Source organism: Schistocerca gregaria, chromosome 3 (assembly GCF_023897955.1).
Source record: "Schistocerca gregaria isolate iqSchGreg1 chromosome 3, iqSchGreg1.2, whole genome shotgun sequence".
Classification (NCBI taxonomy): Eukaryota; Metazoa; Arthropoda; class Insecta; order Orthoptera; family Acrididae; genus Schistocerca; species Schistocerca gregaria.
The window spans coordinates 130,471,887-130,492,680 of record NC_064922.1 but is presented as its reverse complement, the minus strand read 5'-3'; the positions used below and the strand labels follow the sequence as shown (position 1 = coordinate 130,492,680).

General features: G+C 41.2%; 1 protein-coding gene across 1 annotated transcript in view; it reads right to left on the bottom strand.

Annotated features, from left to right (window-relative positions):
• The window catches only part of LOC126355278 (gamma-aminobutyric acid receptor alpha-like), a 195,501-nt gene that overhangs the window by 163,478 nt on the left and 11,229 nt on the right, over positions 1 to 20,794 (bottom strand). The window contains exon 2 of the mRNA XM_050005565.1: positions 6,467 to 6,534. Within this exon, the coding sequence (XP_049861522.1) occupies positions 6,467 to 6,505 (39 nt within the window). The 5' untranslated portion in view covers positions 6,506 to 6,534. The remainder of the gene's footprint in view (positions 1 to 6,466; positions 6,535 to 20,794) is intronic.

Genomic DNA, 20,794 nt, shown 5'->3' with positions numbered 1-20,794 from the left:
ACATAATCACGGTTAGTGGTTGAAATGCCATCGGTGCTGAATAAATATCAATTAATCTCTACCCTTGACTGATTATTTGCTCCCTCCATCACAATGAATAGGTGAAGGTGTGTACCACAGTCGAATCCTTGGTCATGAAAGCAATTAAATAAAAAAAAATTACGTTATCCATTGCGTTCTAATTTTACCGGTTGGTGGAAACCTTCTGCTAGAAATTATTATAACCCGGCAATAGCCCGCAGGGGCCAGTTATTTCGTGGACCGCATGAATTTAAGAAACCATTTACTTCAGACGGTAACTTGCAGGAGCTGTAGGGACATGACAAAGCGACGGTAATCTTCCTACTTAGGTAGAGTTTTACCACCACCAAAACTGGAAGGTTACGTTGCAGAATGTCTGTTTTCTTGTCTAAAGCTGTAGGAGTGTATTTTTCTGCATTTGCATTTTGTGATGTAAGTTTGCAGCTGCCTACGCGCTGTGTTAGCAGTGATTTCGTGTTGCCAGTGACACCTGCTTACGGCCGCGTTGTTTTGATTCATAATCTTCTGGGCAAAGTTTTCTCATTTCTCCAGCTGATGGCGAAATGTTGGCTCCCTCTCTTTGTATTGATTCATATCTTCACCGTAATTATTGCGATAGGAAGTCTCTTGCCTTTTCGTATTATATCTGCTGTCACGAGGAATCTCTTCCCAACTCTGTCGTACATTCAGCCAGTCTGTTACGTCTAACGCCTTCATTATCCACGATGAACTTCTGAATACCGTTGTATGATGTTCGCTTATCTGTCCCATACTTCGGTGACTATATATTTTTGTAGTAGAGACCGAAATTTAAATGTGCTCATTACCAGAGGTGCGTTTTTGTAAAATTCTGTATGTCCTGGTTTCAAAAGCAGTAACTGAGTTATCTTATAATGGAGGGCAAAATAAGTAACGTTCACACTAATCAACGGGACACAACACAGCGAAGTCACTTCCAAGGTATTATAGACTCAACAGTGTTTTAACTGTCATCATACCTCATCCGCGTCATCAGGCCGTTTAGCCGCATGATGTGACGCAACCGCTTCCCGGTTGAGGCGGAATACGCGCGACAGATCGAACCTGCCTGGAGGATTAACGAAGGGGGGTCATTGTGGCATCCAGCCTGGATGTGTTTTTTAGGCTGTTTTCCACTCTCTAGTAACTGCATACCGAGCTCGTTCTCGTTTCCGTGTTCTACCTCAGATCCTCCTAGAGATACAGATATGCTGCCCAAACATTTTGAAGTCTTTCTCATACTTGCACACAGAGCTGCACAGTCTCTTCATTTTTGGACACCTCATACATCCGGTCTCATGAGAACTGTATTACACATTACAATCTGTCTCTCTTTACCTTCCAGAATAGTTTCGCTTCCACTGAAACTTACATTTACAAATTGTTGATGTCGGGGCGTAAATACTGTTCACATTCCCTTCTTCTGTTAATTTCTTTCTTCGGATATCACCTCATTTTGTAGCATATTTATTGCCTAATTTTTTGACACGCTGTCGTAATTTCAGATGTTGCCACTTTCATGTAATTTCAATTTTCTCAGTGGTCTTCTTTTACGACCGTAATACCGAGTGCTGGAAAGGTATTGTTTCAACATTTATTCCAGTATTCCGTTTGGTCTCTGTTTAATAAAGCTCAGCTTTTGTGGGCTATGGAAATTTTAACCACCAGTGGAAATGCAGTTTGAGTTTCTTTCCTTTCAGTTTGTTGCATGATAAACGAGAACAAGGAGACATCAGTTTAGTACTGTGTAGCACAACCTAACCTCTAGCGTTGATAATGCCCTCATTTTAGCAAGGAAGAGTGGCAACAGCGCTGGGTAGCCGCGCGGTATCAGGCTCCTTGTCACGGTGCCTGCGGCGCCCCCCTTCGGAGGTTCGAATCCTCCATCGGGAATGTGTGTGTGTTGTCCACAGCGTTAAGTTAGTTTAACATAGATTAAGTCGTGTGTAAGCTTAAGGACCGATGACCCACGCAGTTTGGTCCCGTAAGGTCTTACCTCCAAAAGAGGCAACAATTGCCTTTAGCGGCGCCAAGTCGCAGTGGTGCCAATCATATTTTATTACATCCGTTAGAAATACCAATTTTGATATTCATAAACGTATCGACAGAAAAAGTAAAATTGTAAACTTCGGCGGCTAGTGGATGAATGTGACACTGCAGCGTGGTTTCACCTCTCAGTTAGCAAGGATAGTAAACAGGGGGCAAGTCGATACCAGTTCTTTGCACGTTTCATTCCATGTACTTAGATGGACAGTCACTGTGCCTAGTACACACACGCGTGAACAGTATATGCGGGTGTCAGTATTTTAGAGAGAACGTGTAGGTGGTCTCAAAGAATCCTGTTGGAATCGCTGGACATCTGAATAGGAGCGATGCCACAGCTCGACGATGTTGCCAGGAATGTGTGAACCGTGGGCGAACGCAGCATAAAGAAGGAAGCCTTTTACGTAGAGGGACGACAGAATGTGATGAACGAGCAGTTATAAGAGAGGCACTCAGAGTCCCGGATTCACCACTATCGTTGACCCGATGTGTAAATGGTGCCTCAGAGACCACAAAGACCATTAATTGGCGACTCAGAGAACGGGAACTTTCACGGTGCCCCTTGCGCCGACCACTATTGACGTCCTACACTAACAATCCTGTCCTCAGTGGTGTCTGGCACATTCGGCTTGTAGTCGCATTGAATGGAGTAGAACTGTCTCCAGTGATGAGCCTCGCATCGAACTGAGTCCAGATGACCAGCAAAGATGTGTCTGGAGATGGCCGACACAGGGTTGGGTCACCAACCTGACCTGCCCCCCATATTACCGACAACCAGGAATGATGGTCTGGGTATTACATCACTGCGTAGCAGGACCTGTCTGATTGTCATAGGCGGCTCCTTAATAGCGCAACGATACGTGGACGATGCTCTACGTCAGATTTGGTTGTTGCCCATTCATGGCAAGCCATCCTTGACTTATATTTTAGCAAGGATTTTCTGGTGCTTGCGTTTGTGCTTACCAAATCTTATCTTGGCCAGCGAGGTAGCTGGATCTCTCTCCAGCTGAGAATGTTTGCATCATTACCATCAGGACCCTCCAATTAGTTAAGTATTGTGGCGATCTAACGCTCCAATTACACGGAGCTTGGCACGGTATACATCATGAAAACAACCAACAATACAGTCAATCAGTTCTAGTCAGTTGCTTCAATAAGGGTCAGAGGTGGTTGACTTGCTCATTTTGTGCATCCCATTCTCTTCAATAAGTCATCCAGTTTTTCTGAAATTGTAATCACTTGTTTGTATACATATCTACATCACATCTATTGATATCCGTCACATTCGGAGGATTCTTTCATAGTGCGTCGTTTGTTTTTATTAGAATGTACATGTTCCCTTGTAACAAAATCTATATGTAGCTTATTCTTCTGAAATATAATACCCTACTGGCCATGAAAATTGCTGCACCAAGAAGAAATGCAGATCATAAAAGGGTATTCATTGGACAAAGATATTATACTAGAACTGACATGTGATTACATTTTCATGCAATTTGGGTACGTAGATTCTGGAAATCAGTACGCAGAACAACCACCTCTGGCCGTAATAACGGCCTTGATACGCCTGGACATTGACTCAAACAGATCTTGGATGGCGTGTACAGGTACAGGTGCCCATGCAGCTTCAACATGATAACACAGTTCATGAAGAGTAGTGACCAGCGTATTGTGACGAGCCAGTTGCTCGGCCAACATTGACCAGACATTTTCAATTGGTGAGAGACCTGGAGAATGTGGTGGCCAGGATAGCAGTCGAACATTTTCTGTATCCAGAAAGGCCCGTACAGGATCTGCAACATGCGGTCGTGCAATATCTCGTTGAAATGTAGGGTTTCGCAGGAATCGAATGAAAAGTAGAGCCACAGGTCGTAATACATATGAAATGTAACGTCCATTCTTCAAAGTGGCGTCAAAGGGAGCAAGAGGTGACCGAGATGTGTAACCAATGGCACCGATACCATCAGGCCGGGTGATACGCCAGTATGGCGATGACGAATACATGCTTCCAATGTGCGTTCACCGCGATGATGCCAGACACGGATGCGATCATCATGATGCTGTAAACAGAACCTGGATTCATCCGAAAATATGACGTTCTGCAATTCGTGCACCCAGGTTCGTCGTTGAGTACACCATCGCAGGCGCTTCTCTCTGTGATACAGTATCAAGGGTGACCCATCTGTTGACTGATGGATCGAGACGTGGCTGTACGATCCGTTACAGCCATGTGGATAAGATGCCTGTCATGTCGACTGCTAGTGATACGAGGCCGTTGGTATCCAGCACGGCGTTCCGTATTACCCTCCTGAACCCAACGATCCCATATTCTGCTAACAGTCATTGTATGTGGACCAACGCGAGCAGCAACGTCGCGATACGATAAACTGCAATCGTGATAGGCTACAATCCGACCTTTATCAAAGTCGGAAACGTGATAGTACTCATTTCTCCTCCTTACATGAGGCATCACAACAACATTTCACGAGGCAACGCCAGTCAACTGTTTAAGTATGGTAAACCGGTTGTAAAATTTCCTCATGTCAGCACTTTGTAGGTGTCGCCACCGGGGCCAACCTTGTGTGAATGCTCTGAAAAGCTAATCATTTGCATATCACAGCTTCTTCTTCCTATCGGTGAAATTTTGTGTCTGAAGCACGACATCTTCGTGGTGTAGCGATTTTAATGGCCATTAGTGTATAAAGGAGTGTTTGATTCCAGCAACGTCTTCCTGTTGCTCCCGAATTCACCAAACAGCGGAACCTGCATACAACTTGACGATCTGCACCGCAGAATTTAAGCAAGGTAAGCAGTTCCTTATCTTTTCAGTCAACATCATCTCTTGTGGAATATACCATTCTGTACATATCTTTAGCATAGTTTCGTTCTTTCTCCTATGATGATAAGTTTATTACCTACACGTACGAACGAAATTTAGAACTGGCTGAACCAATCATAATTAAGTGTTTAAATATTGCAATGCATATTACCAGCTACGAGTTTAGACTGGTGCAACGTTGAAGGAAAATCTGTTATAATAATCATTCTCCAACTCGCAACCAAATAATCACCCTCCGAGTTAACTTAGACCTCGGAGTACACTAGAGGTAAGCCGTCTACCACAGCGAAGATTTTAGAAGACCTTTTCTTTGAGGGGGTGGAGAGCTTGTCACACTCGATCCCAACGATTCTTTTCTTTCCTATTATTACATTTTCTACTGAGTGCTTCCTCTATATTTACGGCACCTATGTATATTGTGTAGCTACTTTCCCTTGATTCATTCAAAGCTCATTATAAATCTAATACTGCTTGTCTAGAGCCACGTAGTTTTTATCTTTTTTCCGAAAGTAAAACTCGTATTTACAACGTGCAACCGCGACTTCATGTATCGTTGGATTGAGGATAGTGGTAATTATTGTTTTAGATACACAACAAAGACAATGCAGTTAGTAATTTTAGCAGTTCGTCACATTTATCTTCTTGGAAACTGTAATCACAGCATTTCTATCGAAATCTGTAGGCAGCTTTCACTGTCCATACAAATTACAATAATAACAGCTTTGTTTCATTCAGACTGGAATGATCTATGGTTCACTACTTTTCGGTTTTTTTCATTATTAGTTCCAACAAATCTTTCAGACGCCATGTCATGGACTGCGTGGCCCTGCTGCCGGAGGTTCGAGTCCTCCCTCGGGCGTGTGTGTGTGTGTATGTGTGTTGTCCTTAGTATAAGTTAGTTTAAGTAGTAAGTCTGACCGATGGCCTCAGGGCCTCAGCTGTTTGGTCCCTTAGGAATTCACAGACACACACAAGCACACATTTGAACATTTTCAAGAAAGATTTGGGAACACAATATACATGATTTTTTCTGTGCTTTTTTTTTTTTTTTTTTTTTTGACTGTACCTGCAGGCGAATTTTTTCACAGTATAATTCTCCAGTGTATTGTTTCCATTTTCCTGCAATTTTATCGTTGCCATTCGGTAAATGTTATTTTCATCCGTTATTACTATAACTTTGTCTTTATCAGCAAAACGTTATGTTCCAAATCAAGCATCACCTTTGGATATTTCCGTTATCGTACACAGATTGTCAACATATTTTTGTTGCTTGTCTTACGTCTTTGTTGATCAGCATCATCACGGTTTTGTACTGCAGCCTTAGCCTCCTCTCCACCACATAGGAGGTGAATTTCCGAGTTGTCCCCTCGTTATATCTAGAACGATGAGGCGTCTTCTCAGCTATTCAATATTTTTAAAGGGATTTCAATATTGAAAAATTGTAACGGTCAGCGCTGTTAGCCCCACAGAGAGAAATAGACCCAAACGTCTTGTTTCAGACACTGTAGGCAGTATAAAGACTGCGCACTTGCATGACCAACTCACCATGTCTACTTCGGATATCGGCCCCATACTGCGCACCATGATGTCTACTTCCACGATAGCCGGGGGACCTGCAAAAGACAAAGCCATTTACGAACAATTAGTTTATATTGCCTGTATTGTATATCTATTGGTAACTACTACAGGGTAACAATTAGCGTACTATACGAAAAAAATGTAAATTAGGAACTACGGCGTGCACACACTTTATTCAACACCACAGATTTTAGGGTTTCATATGGTTCAAACGGCTCTGAGCACTATGGGACTTAACATCTGAGGACATCAGTCCCCTAGACGTAGAACTGCATAAACCTAACTAAGCTAAGGACATCACACACATCCATGCCTGGGGCAGGATTCGAACCTGCGCCCGTAGCAGCTGGGCGTTTCCGGACTGATGTAGCTAGAACCGCTCGGCCACAGCGGCCGGCATTTGGATTTATATTATGACACGTTCGATATGCCTGCCGTCACTGGTAATGATATGGCGCAGACGAATAGAGAAAACCTGCATGACCCACGGAAGTGTCGGAATATCGAAACTGTCGATGACCTCCTAAATGGTTGTTTTCTGCTCTGCAGTGGTTTTAGTGTTATTGCTGCACATCTTGTCTTTAATATAGCCCCACAAAAAGACCCGCAGAATATGGTGACCAATCGTGGCCCGTGACAGTGGCCTCTGAGTACCCTAGAGGCAGAATGCGGTCCCCAAAGTGCTCCTCCAAGACATCACCCTCCTGCGTCGATAGGGTCGAGCTCCGTCTTGCATGAACCACATCTTGTCGAAATCAGGGTCACTTTGGAGAATGGGGATGAAATCATCTTCCAAAACCTTCATCTACCGTCCAGTAGTCACGGTGGCATCAAGGAATATCGCACCGATTATTCTGTGACTGGACATTGCGCACCACAGAGTTAACTGTTGAGGGTGAGGAGACTTCTCGAGCGTGAAATGCGGATTCTCAGTCCCCCCAAATGCGCCAATTTCATTTATTGCCGAACCCATCCAAATGAAAGTGACCGACGAAAAAAATGCATGCACATACCGATTCCCATCATGCCCCGCGGCCAACGGTGGAGTTTGAACATCCTAACGCAAGCAGTTCAGAAGTTATGAGAACGGCATACAATGGCGAGCGTTTGTTTCTGTCAGTGCGTCCTTGCTTTGGGTAAATATGTTGCTGTTATGTTATGCAGGCGTAACAGTGTTTGCGTTTTGAGTCGGGGGGGGGGGGGGGGGCTATTTACTGTTTGTAGACGTACGGTGTTATACGCAGCTTGAACTATTCGAACCGCACTCGTATAGTTGTATATATTACATATAAAAATTAGTTTCAGGTGATTAAATTTCATTGGTTTCCAGGTATATAAATACGAATACAGTACTTATGAAATATACACACTACAGTCCCACAGTGCACCACTGACGCAGCCAGAGCACATTTTCTCAGCGTTATGATACCGCGGAGTGTCGTGCCAGTACTTATTTTCTGCATCTGAAGGGTAACAGCGCTGGAAGAGCCAGTGCTGAGCTCTTGGAAGTGTGCAGCAACAATGTATCATCATATGACGCTGTGATTAGGTAGCGCTGTCGCATACTGCCCCATGTCTTATCTCCAGCTTTGGACGGCGTTGTGGCCTGCGTGGCCTAATCTGAAAGTTGGCGACAGTATGGACTCAGGTCTATTAACTAGTACACATACCCAATGGATACTGTTCTAGTTTGTTTCCCTTTGAATATGTTGCAGTGTAAAGTAAGTGACCCATATATGGTTATTCGCACCCATACGTCCGTTAAGGGAGTGGGTCCGTCAAGGGAGTGAAACATCCTGAGTTTCATATTTCTTAGTGAATATCGTGGAAAAAGCACTAAGGAACTGTTACATGCAGACCAGTCATTTGATTTTAAAAAATATCCCCCTTCTACTGTCTTTGCGGCAAACGCAATAAGTTGTTGGTGGTGCATCAGAATCGTTTCCGTTCCCTTTAAAATGGAGAAGTGATTGAAAAGTGGAAGTTTGAAAGGGAAACAGGGTTTAACAAAACCGCAAGTTAGTGTTATGCCAGAAAGGAAGATGATAATTACATTGGGTTTGGGTATTAAAATATAAAGGTGCCAGGGGCTGTCCAAGATCAGAGCCTTGTTTTGGCAACGTTCCTGCTATCAGCAGTCTGAAACCTTCTGGGGAGTCTGTCGAAGAGGGGCTACTATTCTGCATATCTTTAAAAGAGAGAACTACGACAGGGGATATATTTAACATAGCTGGAGAATACTTTTGCGAAAATTCAGTAGACTGGAGATGTGTGAAGTGTATTCCAGAATGTTATGCTGGCCTGTTGCCAAAGTGAAGTCTGTAGCGCCGAACGTTCCTTAGACACATTGTTGTAGTCACATACAGGCTCTTGTTTCTAAATGCATGCGCAATAGATTGAAATCTGAAATTAGTTGACTATCTCGAAGCAGAACTATTTCTAGACTGCGTAAGCTTAAAGACGAAGTTTACGTTTATTTAACCACCTATGCCTTTCAAAAAGCAAAGTGCATGGAAGGTGATATCTGGCTTCAGACTTTAGCTTGTTTGGCAGATATTTTTTGAAAAATGAACAGTTTAAAGTTATCTCTCCAGTGGTCAAATATAAACGTTTACATTGTGCAAGACTGTAATGAATCCATCATTTTTATTTTTGGGTAAGGCACTTAAGTAGGAATCAAACCGAACGCTTTGATTTCTTCACGGCTACCTGGTGGAAAATCTTCTTTCTCTAGACGAAAATGTCAAGAAGATCGTTAAAGAACATTTGAAGGGACTTGGAAAATCATTCGGAAAATACTTCTCTTATATGTCCAAAAATAACAATTGATTTCGCAATCTCTACAGAGTTAACAGTTTTAGAATCCGCATTAAGTGTAAATGAAAAAGAGCAGTTTCTTGAATTTCCATCGATTTTCAGTTACAAAATGTTATAAATGTTTGTCATGAATTGGTTTTTGGTGAAGTTTTAAGGAAATCCTCGTGTTATCTAATAAGTCAATAACGGATTTATTACCCTTTTCATCCACATATTTGAGCTAAAAGTCGTTTTTTTCATATGCCTATTTAAAAAATAAGTACAGAAATACACTCTCTGCTGAAAGTGATTTGAGATTTCATTTCACCTCTGTGGTTCCTGACTTCAGATCTATGTCCCATGGAAAGCAGACACAAACTTTTTACTGAATTCTAAGGACGAGGTGAGTAACTAGAGTGAAAACTTATACTTATTACTGCAGCAAGGCCTATACTTTGTGTAACTTTTAAGCTGTAAGTAGTAACTTGAGGTTTTAAATTTTAAGGGTTAAGTTAATTTAAAGTTGTTAAACCATTTGCTTGGAATTAAATTTTATTCATGTCCACTGTATGTATATTTAAAAGTCACCCAAATCAGAGCGTTGTGGAAATGGTTCACGAGTCGCTAGTCTGAAAAATAATTAATTTGTTCTTACGAATAGGTTACAATGTCGTGACAGATTTTCCAAGAAACAAGGGCGGAAGGGGGTGGAGGGCAGGAATGTGGGTTCCAGATTCTCAGGAGGCGAGCATTCAGGCACGATGGATCATGTTCTCTGAAATAGGTGCAGGCACACACACAGGCACATTGCATGATGAGAACATAACAGTACGTGCAGGAGAGTATGTGAATTCCGAGTACGTCGCAGTACATTATGCGTTACAGAAACCTCCAGGAGTGCCTCAGTCTGGGATTGAAAGTTACGACAGTCACCTGCACCATCTCCTTCAACCAATCAACATGTTATTTCGAAAATAAGTACCTTAAATTACTTAACAACTCAGTATTCGGGGACGCTTTCGAAGATGTGAGATATTGTCAAGATATTTTCTTAGTTTACCATTGGGATGAGAATTATGGCGCAAGGAATCATATCGCCAGGCTAAATTTTAGATGGTCCACTGTCTTCATTCGAGGGTTACTCACGCTATAAATGGCCAACGTTTTGGTAGAGTTTCTCGAAAACTGGTTTTGGTGGTTTTTGTGTACTGGACCTTTATAAACGCTACATGTACCACTTACGTTACGAGTTGTTTTGTGTGGATAAGAACAGTGTCGTAAATTGGTTGAAAAGCTGAAGTATCATGCCGCGCATTCGATATACGAGTATGTTGATGTGTGGCCGATATTTCTTATGACAAAATACCTCAAACCAATTAGCTTTCAGCCTAATGAAAACGATACTGTGGAGTTTGTGGGTCTCAGACATGAAATATGAGCATATTGTACAATTACAGGCGCCACCCAGACATGCACTACCGTTGTGCAACGTGCGGCCTCAATGGTTCTAACAAGATTACAGTGATTGTCTGCTTGATATTGTGGGCGGTGTTCTATCTCATCCTCCTCTAGTGCGGCAAGTAGTCTTTTGATCAAGACCAATATAGTATATTATCGGAGCTGAAAAGTGGTATGTTGTACAATGAAGAGAAATGATTTATTTGTGAGGACAGATAGGAATCCTCCCATTCTCACACTTTTCACTTGAGTGACTAAGAGTAGCTGGGTAGTTATATGTAAATAGCGGTTGTGTGGACGACTGTATGCCGAATAATACCAGGGTTGTCCAGAAAGTAAGTTCCGATCGGTCGCTAAATGGGAACCACAGTGAAAATCAGAAACATTTTATTTTCAAGAGTTAGCTACACTTTCCAGATAATTCTCTACATAGTCGCCGCTGCGACTTAGACATTTGACGGAGTGTTACACCGAATTTCCAACATCATCGTCATAGAAGCAGCCTGTGCTTTCTGATAATTCTCTACGCTGGTGTAGAACTCGTAGCCTGCGCACGTGTTGTCTTCGTATCCAGCCTTTAATGTGAACAGAGATGATACTCAGGACGAGCCAATTAGGGCAGTATAATGGGTGATCAGACACTTCCCATCGAAAAGGGTGCAGGAACGTCGTCACTGCCCCTGCAGAGTGGGCTCAGAATTGCCATGAAGAAGGAAGTGCGTGGCAGTTGTGTTGGATGGGCTGCATTCATTAAGGGGAAGCCTCTCAGTGTGCCCCCCTACTTGGCGGGAGACATCGTTGTTCTAGGCAACGTTAGTCGTTCACAGTGCACTTCCAACTGAAAAGAGCGTCTTGATGAGATCTACGGTCATAATAGAGACACTACCCAACAAATCTGTTCAAAGCTTCATAGGCGTGCATTTCGCGACAGATCGGAAATTACTTTCTGGACAACCGTCGTAGAATGATCCGCTGGTAATAGGTTTTTATGTGTGTGTGGGCCTCAGTTTCACAGTGTGTGTACTTGTATACAGTATGTCCACATCTTTGTGTGAGCGTGTGTGTGCGAGTGTATGTAGTTTTTTCTTCATCTGCTGCTAGTTGTACTAGACAGTATCACTAACGTCTGGTTTCCCATGTACAAACTTCTATTCATTGCAGACCTGCCAAAACAGCACTCGACGAGTGTGAGCGCTATAGCCGCTCTCTTGCTTTAGGCTCGGAGTGCAGCACTGAGAGGGGCTGTGGGCTGAAAGGAGAAAGGGAAGAAGAGAATGAAGGCGGCAGCCGGTAGCCGCTAGAACAAAGCATCCACCCTATCATACGCCAAGTAGTTTACTGACAATACTACTTGCGATTAATTACATTTACCTTCTGAATTAGCAACACTATAACCAATACCTATTTGTCTGAAAAATATAGCAGCCACATCATCCACTGCTCAAAGGCATTTGCCTTCCTTTTTGTATCGTTTAAAGGCCATGCAGTTTGCCTAAGGAGTTATCCACTACTGTGGCTGGAAAACACTTATTGGAAAGTCGTTACAACACCAACCACAAAGACAATAGGATCCACTAGTCTTGTGACGAATGACAGTAAATGCCGGCTGAACTGTAAGCCGCCATTATAGCAAAAACTGGGTTAAAGGTAAGTAGAGTGGTGAAAAAATCTTTAGTGGTCAACATCACGTATTATTTGGAACATTTCCCATATTTCAAGGCAGACATTTGTGGACCAGACACGACTGACTATATTTTAGCAATTTAAAAATTTCGTCATCATTCCTCAAAGAGAGTACAAGATATTAACGACTCAAGACATATTTCGACTTATTTGTCAGATCGTTCCCGGTTTCAATGCTAATTTTCCTCATTCGTTCAACTTGAGCTGATAGATGTACAGTGTAGCATGTGGCTCAACGACCTATTTGTCCAGTCCAGGTATTTACAACACTTTTATAAAATGTCACTCCTAGAGCAATTTCCTCGACTTCACAGACAAATCGCTATAGTTGATTCAACGTATGGTTCAGCACAAGTGTGCTAACTTCCTTCATTTCTGAAACTGACAAAGTCTTATCAGTCTACAGGTTTAACAGATCTTAATCTACCTAACTTCATGCGCTTGACAGCATCACGGACCGTAGTTCGAGATATGTTGTATACTATAAAGTCAAAATGTGTATGAAGTTATAAACATCATCACTTAACTTTAAATGTCTTTTGTAGTGCTGCACACCGTGTTAGTACTATCTAATATACTTCTTGAATCAAGGAATAAAAGTTATCACTTTGACAGAAAAATAAAAAGTTGAAAACAGGAAACATATACATACCGAATAGTCACTCTTATAAGTAGTTGTACTGCGTTGCAAAAACCCCTTTCTCAGGACAGTAGACACCCACCTTACTCACACACGTGCTCATAATAGCACAGTTGTGGGGGAAGCCAGACGTATAATTAGACTTGATTGTACTTGTCGAGCGAAACTATGCTCTGGAAGCACAAACCTTGGACAGGTCAGACTTATTGTATAAAAGAATGACAGCGGTATATAGAAAAAATTATTATTGTATAAAGACAATTGAATATGAAGCATCTACTATACAAAAAACTAATCACAAAGGAATGGTAGCCGTATCAGAAAGTAATTATTGTTAATAAACCAAATGTGAAGTTGTTATATCCACATCATTATTTACAAAAAATATCCTGATCCCAAACAAATCTAGTTCTACACTATAATGCACTAATTACTAGCGTTGTGCACTTGCTCTTGAGAAAAGCGAGCAAGAGGAGGTTAAAAATTCTTGCTAATAACACAGAAATTAATTTTTGTACCAATATTCTTATTTGTAAGAAATACCCACACACTTTTTGCAAACAAACCTGACCCAGTCACTAAAGTGAGCAGATATCAAATGATGAGACTCATAAAATTTATTGCTGTAGTAATAAGAAAGACATGTGAGCTTAATCCTACGGTGGAAAATATGGGAGGGGAGGGGTCTTTCCGCCATTTTGATGACTGGCCTCATACCGTTGACTAAGATTTGGGGATTCGCTCCAGGGAAAGTCAGATTGATTCGTTTGAAAAGGATGTGGTCGGTCTACTTGTCCGTCGTTTCCTTCCCTTAGCTTATGGCCCATCTCTAATGACCTCGCTGCTAACGGGGCGTTAAGAACTAATCTTATTTCCTTCATTCTTCTGTTGATACACTACTTACATTAAAATTTTACTAGCATAGAATGAAAAATCACAAGAAGCTGTCCTGTGGTACGTGCCACATGCAATCCGTAATGAACATGGTTTCTGTCCACTATAGGTACTATTGCGATCCAGACACTCCCTGGCACCAATTTGGCGGCGTTATAGTGCTGAGGTTATATTGTGATCAGAAGGTTGAGTATAGAGTGAGCATGAGTCGTCCAGTGTATGCCCAGAGCCATTAGTGAAATCTGTTATAACATTTACTGGTCTAACAGCATTTAGAAACGTGTCATTGTCCAATGATGTGCTGGCATTGGTGGCAACATGACGAAGGCGCTGACTGCGCAGACATTTTGCCATGACCCAATACAGTTATCACCTCAGCACCCTCGTGAAGACTGGGCCCTGGTCTCCCACCATAGATCGACCAAGAATACAGCAGATGCTCACTAATCGGCTAAGAGTCCGTGCAGATGCGTGTCATCCGGTCAGTACGAAGATGAGGGACCAACCACGGTGCAGCGCGCAGTCCGGAAACGTGCGACTGCTGCGGTCGCAGGTTCGAATCCTGCCTCGGGCATGGATGTGTGTGATGTCCTTAGGTTAGTTAGGTTTAAGTAGTTCTAAGTTCTAGGGGACTAATAACCACAGCAGTTGAGTCCCATAGTGCTCAGAGCCATTTGAACCATTTGACCAACCACGATGATCCAGTAGTGGAGTAGGGTTTACTACACATCAGTCTTCTCATCCGTGATGACTTAGTAGTCCACAGCGGCAAGCACATCCCAACTATGCATCATGTCGGCTGCCTCCCAGTGTTGAAATCAGCATGCAAGTAGCAGTATGCTAGTAACATAATCGATTAAAGTGGTTTCATTGAAAGTCAATAGACTGCTATTCTCTCTGGTTCTAGTGACAGGGACATAATAGTAGCATGGAAGAATGTGTTCTTGAGCTCGGAAAGCCTCTCTGTTTAACAGATCGAACCTGCCTCTTGGTCTTTCTTGTCCCGCTGTATTAATTACAATAAAGATTCTATGTCACTGAGCTCGGTCCTTTCTGTCTTTATTCGATTTTACAGCGGCGCTCAGCCGATGAAGTTATTGTACATGGGGTTAACTCACAAAGCCTTGTTAAGTAACACGGCAATGCCCGCGTTCCTGTCTGTAGCATTCGGAGGTCCGTGGAATAGGTGGTACACGTTGTTGACATAATTATTGGCACTCCAGCCTAGCACTAACTTACTTTGTTCCAAGCTCGCCTTGTAGAAATTGAATAAAATTTTAATTCTGCACAATAAAATTACGCTGATGCGCAACAATCCAGACGGAGGGGGCCAGTAAAGAACAAGAAAACAAACAAATAATCCTGATAAACGTAGATCCTGAAACGAATAGTTTCTCTGACTGATTCCATGAATCACTCGTAATAGCGTCCCAGAGGATACCGCAAATATACACAAGAGGACTAACAAAATCCAAGTGTCACCTTTCATCTCCTCATCGACTTCCTTACAGTTCCAAAATCACAGGTGTGTTTCAAATTCAGTTGAAAACGCCAAGAGCCTTTAGACAATATCAACAGGTTTGGAATATACCAAAGCTTTCGAATACCCCTGCAAAATGAAATCCCATGGGTTCACGTCAGGGGCCTGGGAGACCTTGGTATTAGTTACTGCAGCTGTAAGTTAGTAATTTACAGATTCTACAGACCATCTAAATGATTCTTTTATCGATGAGATGTGGAACGAGCTAGGGGGTATGTATACAAAAATTCGTACATGGAATAAAAATGGCTGTACAAGAGAAACTGGTTTAGGTTAGATTCAGAACTTCCTTTCCTCACTGTCAGATAATTTATGTCACAGGGCAAACGATCAGGAACTTTTATTGAGGCATATTTCGCTCCTGTCTATGGCACTGACAGCTTTAATAATCGCCAATGAAGGCCACTTTTTCCTCTGACGTCGCAGTAATAGACATCACTGTGGTTCTCAACCTGGAAAGTATTATATATGACGAATTTCATTAACAAATGTATGTACTGTGATTTTGCAATGCCTAACTCCTTGAAGAGGTACCTAAGTAATGACCGTGGAAGAACGTAGCGTAATATTTCTACTGCTCGCTTTTTTGCAACCAATACTTTCTTTCTAAGTGATCACTTACGCCAGAAAAGTACTGCATAGGACATTATTATGTGGCGAAATTATATGAAGAGCCAATTAGCTGAGCTTTATTGTGTCGGAAGCTCATTAACATGCTTCCTCCAAGTCAACTTTTCAAATACAGAGCATTATCCGACATTTACTGTCTCCTGTTCATGTGCTGCATAGATTGTTGGTATGACCGTATACTTTTTACAGAGTTGAATACAGTGTGTTTTCTCAAAATGTAGCCAAATGCATTTGCTGATATCCACTTAATAATTATTTGTAAAACATAACTGAAATTGCCTCTGTTGGTTTCTTCATAACGGTATTTATTACAAATAGTATTATATGCAAAACTCCCAATTCTGCTTGCTCAGTATTAAATGGAAGGTCATCCACATATGCAAGGAATATGAGTGAGCCCAAAGTTTAATGCTTGGGAAGGTCCTTTGTGATTTCTGCCAAGACATCCTTTCAACATCGTTTGAATTGCGTTCTGTTTGCTAAATATAAATCAAATCAGTGATGTGAAAGCTATCAAAAGCATAAAACGTAAGTTTTTCTGAGAGGTAGTATGATCCATACATTCAAACGTCTTACAAAAATATCAACTGCCGATATTTTGCTATTTAAGGCTTACAATGTTTGGTGACTCAGTGTACAAATAGCATTCTCAGTCGCACAACACTTGGAGCCCAACTGCGACGTGATAAATAAATTGTTTGTACTTAAATGTGAGAGTACTCGCGAGCCCAGCACTTTTTCGAATTATTTGGAAAAAAGACATCAATTAGACAAGTGAGCAACAATTATTATGTTTCTCTTGTCACATTTCCTATACAGGGGGTTAATAGCTGCATATTGGAAACTGTGTAGAAACAGTCTGGGTGCCACTGATGCACTGCATTACATGTAACACTGAGGACATTATTTGTTAAGTTATAACAACTTTTGAGAACTATATTTGATTGTCCATCAACACTACTGAGCTTTCGTTGTTTTGAATTTTATATTTCTGTTAATTCAGAGAAGGGTGTTGGTGCTGCTTCTCATTGCTTAAATTTCTGTGGAACGACATTTTTAATATATTCTGCTGCTTCTCCAACTGAACAGTTTAATTCTGTTTTGCTGCTTCATTAGGTAAAAGATTTTTGAAAGTACCCATAACTTGTGAACTGTCAGTAACAACATAGTTGTTTACTTTTACTGTTGTGATGTCTTATACACTGAGTCCCATTTGACAATATCCCTTATAGTTTGAACCTTAACATCTGCATTATGAATCCGTATAACGACATGGACACTTCTGGACATTTTAATGCCTTTTGGAGCATAGAAGTGAGGTCGAATTTCGCCTTATTCTGTTTTTATAACAATTTCCCTCTTTCGTACATCAGAGTCCAATTCCCTTAGCTATTCATGGTTTACTTGCTTTGTAATGGATAACTTTTTAGTAACACTACATTCAAATATTGATCCAAATTTTCTATAAAACAAAATTGAATTTGATATTAGCTTCTCTTTGTACATATATCACATCCCATAAAACCTCTTTTTACCCAATCTTAAAATATTGAATGCAGTTCTCATTAATAAGTCTCACTGCTTTTTATGAACCTCCCTCAGTGTTGAAAGGTGCTATATTGTACATTTCCATTAATTGTGCATCATAATCACATAGTAACATAATAAATGTAAATTCATAAATTGTTTCAGCCTAACCTCCGTCTGTAAAACTGCATTAAATCAGTGTCCTACTACATTTCTGCAAATACTTTGGAAGACTGACTATTGAAATTAGATTAAAACACCCAAATAATGATTCCAGTTTATTTTCGCTTTATCTCTTATGAAAAGTACACTGAAATCCCCAAAAAACTACTGAGTGTTTGTTCTTGTCTGAGAGGTAGCTCAGTAATGAATTTAGATTTCTCGTAAATAACTGGAAGTTTTCTAGAAACGATCTGCAGAATATTGCAGTTACAGAAGTATTCTCCAGTAACAGCTTACAAGCACACGCTTCTAGATGCTGATCTGTAGAAAAACTGTTCGTTTCAACAGTTTTGATTTTATGTCGAACTTTCACATATATTGCATCTCCTCCTCTTAATTTCACACGAAAATGATTCTAGTCTAAAGTCTCAAATATTTAATGTCTCCATCCCTCAGGTTACATGATATTCTGACACGTGCAGAACGTCTATCACTGCAGAAATTTCTGCATCTTGCAGATGTACAAGAAGCCAACTTACCTTGTTTCATTGCCCCATAATCTTATAATGAAAAAAATAGTTTTACTTTTCTGGAAACAGTTACAAGTATTTGGCCCCGTTGTGTTTTAATATCTTTCAGGACTTTCTGTATTCAACCTGACTGTATCTTTAAAAAAAGTGCCACTCTGAGTCCAGTAATTAGATGTATTCTGCCATGTCTGCTTGAAGTTTCTCTTTATACTTTTTGCAAAATCCTCGGCTGATGCACCCTTATAGCTCCTATTCAGGTTTGGGCCATGATTGTGCATCACAATATATCAACTGCAGCAACAGGTACACCATAGTTATGAGGTTTGTTTCGGTCAAAAACAATCCTCTCAGTCTTTTGTTTACATGGCTGACAGTGCTAAATCAACACAAACCCCATGCGAAATCGTGTTTTTGCTGTGCCTATTCCCTCCAGGACTATTTTAACACTACACTTGCTGTAGCGTCCTAGACATGAGGCACCGGCAGCACAAAGCACAGCTTATCCACCATGCAGGTTGCAGTGATCTCAGCCCCTACAGTGCTGACGACATGGAACTTTGATACCCCAGAACTCTAAGGCCAGACTAGCAGAGAGTGACAACAGTGGTCCAGCCAGACAACCAGGCAGTGTATACGGTTATGGTAGAGGTCACTGAAAAGCGGCACCTCTTTATGTACCCGCTGTATCACTTGCCAAAAATGGGCCCAAGTGTATCCGTCTACGAGACGACTATTTAGGCTGGCACACGGACTCTAGGGAGGCAGTTACATGGCGATCTCCACTACACTGCGCTTACAATTGGGTCGGCTTCTAGACAGCACTCCGCCTTCTCAGGTCAGGAGTGTGCCCTTTGAGACTAGGTGTAGTTGCAGTGCTGGTCTTCAAGCTGACAGACTAGAAGTTTCTATCATTGTCGGACTTAGATATTTCGTTATTGGTGGCTCTCAATACTTCTTCAGCAAAGTACACCATAGAAGTTGTCAAATATTCAACCTTCTTGACTGAAGTTTCGATCTGGAGTTTCGTTTTAAATCTGATGTGAGAAACTTATTTTCCTTTTTAACCTAAAGTTTTTAGGACTCTCCTCGTTAAAGGGAATGTGAGTACAGAAACTTAATTCACTTCTTTTACGTAAAGCTCTTCAGACCTTACGATTGTGCTCACTGACGCGTACATAACTCTTTCAAGTATCACGGTACTTACTTGTTTAGGTCTACTTTGTGATTCTAGAAATCAAAGTGACGATGTTATTAGCGAGCGATCACTTACTTTCTATTCATTTACTGAGTGCTTATCATTTATTTTGTTTCACTTATTGAAGAGCGATCCCCTCTTTTGTTTCATTGTGGAGGATATTTTAGGGGAAGTTGTGTTCAATAATCTTTATTGTTGTTCCCTATACGTGGCCTGTTTACTTGTGCTCTCCAGACGCAGACGCATCAAGACTCTTAAGTTGGCAGCTGGGTAGTTTACTGCTCCTTATAGAGTAAGTACATGATTTTCTTCATCAAATTATTTGTACCGAACCACCACGTTCTTTGTAATCTAGCTAAGCTTGGCACTAAGTTACACGTTGCATGTGACTTGGTATCGTGCTCCCAGCCTTTCCCGATGCATGTGGCCTAAATTGCATGTCAAACATCCGTATTTCGTATTCCTGAACAGCCAGATAAAAGTGTGCCAGTGCACCATCATGGATGCACCACAGATACGTTCTATAACCATAAAGAACGTCTTCCAAAACGTTTCATAAATGTAATGATCAAAAATTTTTTCATTGAGAGGTGGGTTCTGGGTTCTGCATTAAATCCAGAAGATAGTACAAATTGTAAAAATCCTGACAGAATGAGTAACTACAAATACTTCACTATAGAACTTGAGGAGTAGGTGCCCAACATCTCTTTTCCCGTAGTAATTCATGACATTCCCAACGTTGAGGGATAACTCGAAGTGTTTAGTCATTTGACGTAAAATTCCATGCGTAACCATTAAAAATAATGAAGAACAAGAAAGTAAAATATGTAAACCCACTATTTTCCAAAGACGGTGAGAACTCGCTCGACTGTTGGATCTGGAAAAATTATGTGGGACGTCGGTGACTTCACCGGTTGCATATATCTCCGAAGTTATTCTTGAATATCCGAAGAATTGGGATGATTTACACAACGGTTTACGACTTGCTCCGGAAAAGAGACTTGTAACCAACATTAAAGAAAGCGAGCTGTTGACTAGACTACGTGACAAACTTAAATACTTTGTACAAAAATGTCAAACAGTACCTGTATCTTGGGATGAAGATGACAAAACTAAAGAAAATCTTGAAATTCTACCAATTTATGTGCTTGAAGTAGTATATACAGCTGAACACAGAGATGAGAAACAAAGCAACGAATTAATTCGGAAGAGATTTCTACAGGTTGATGAGTAGCAACAC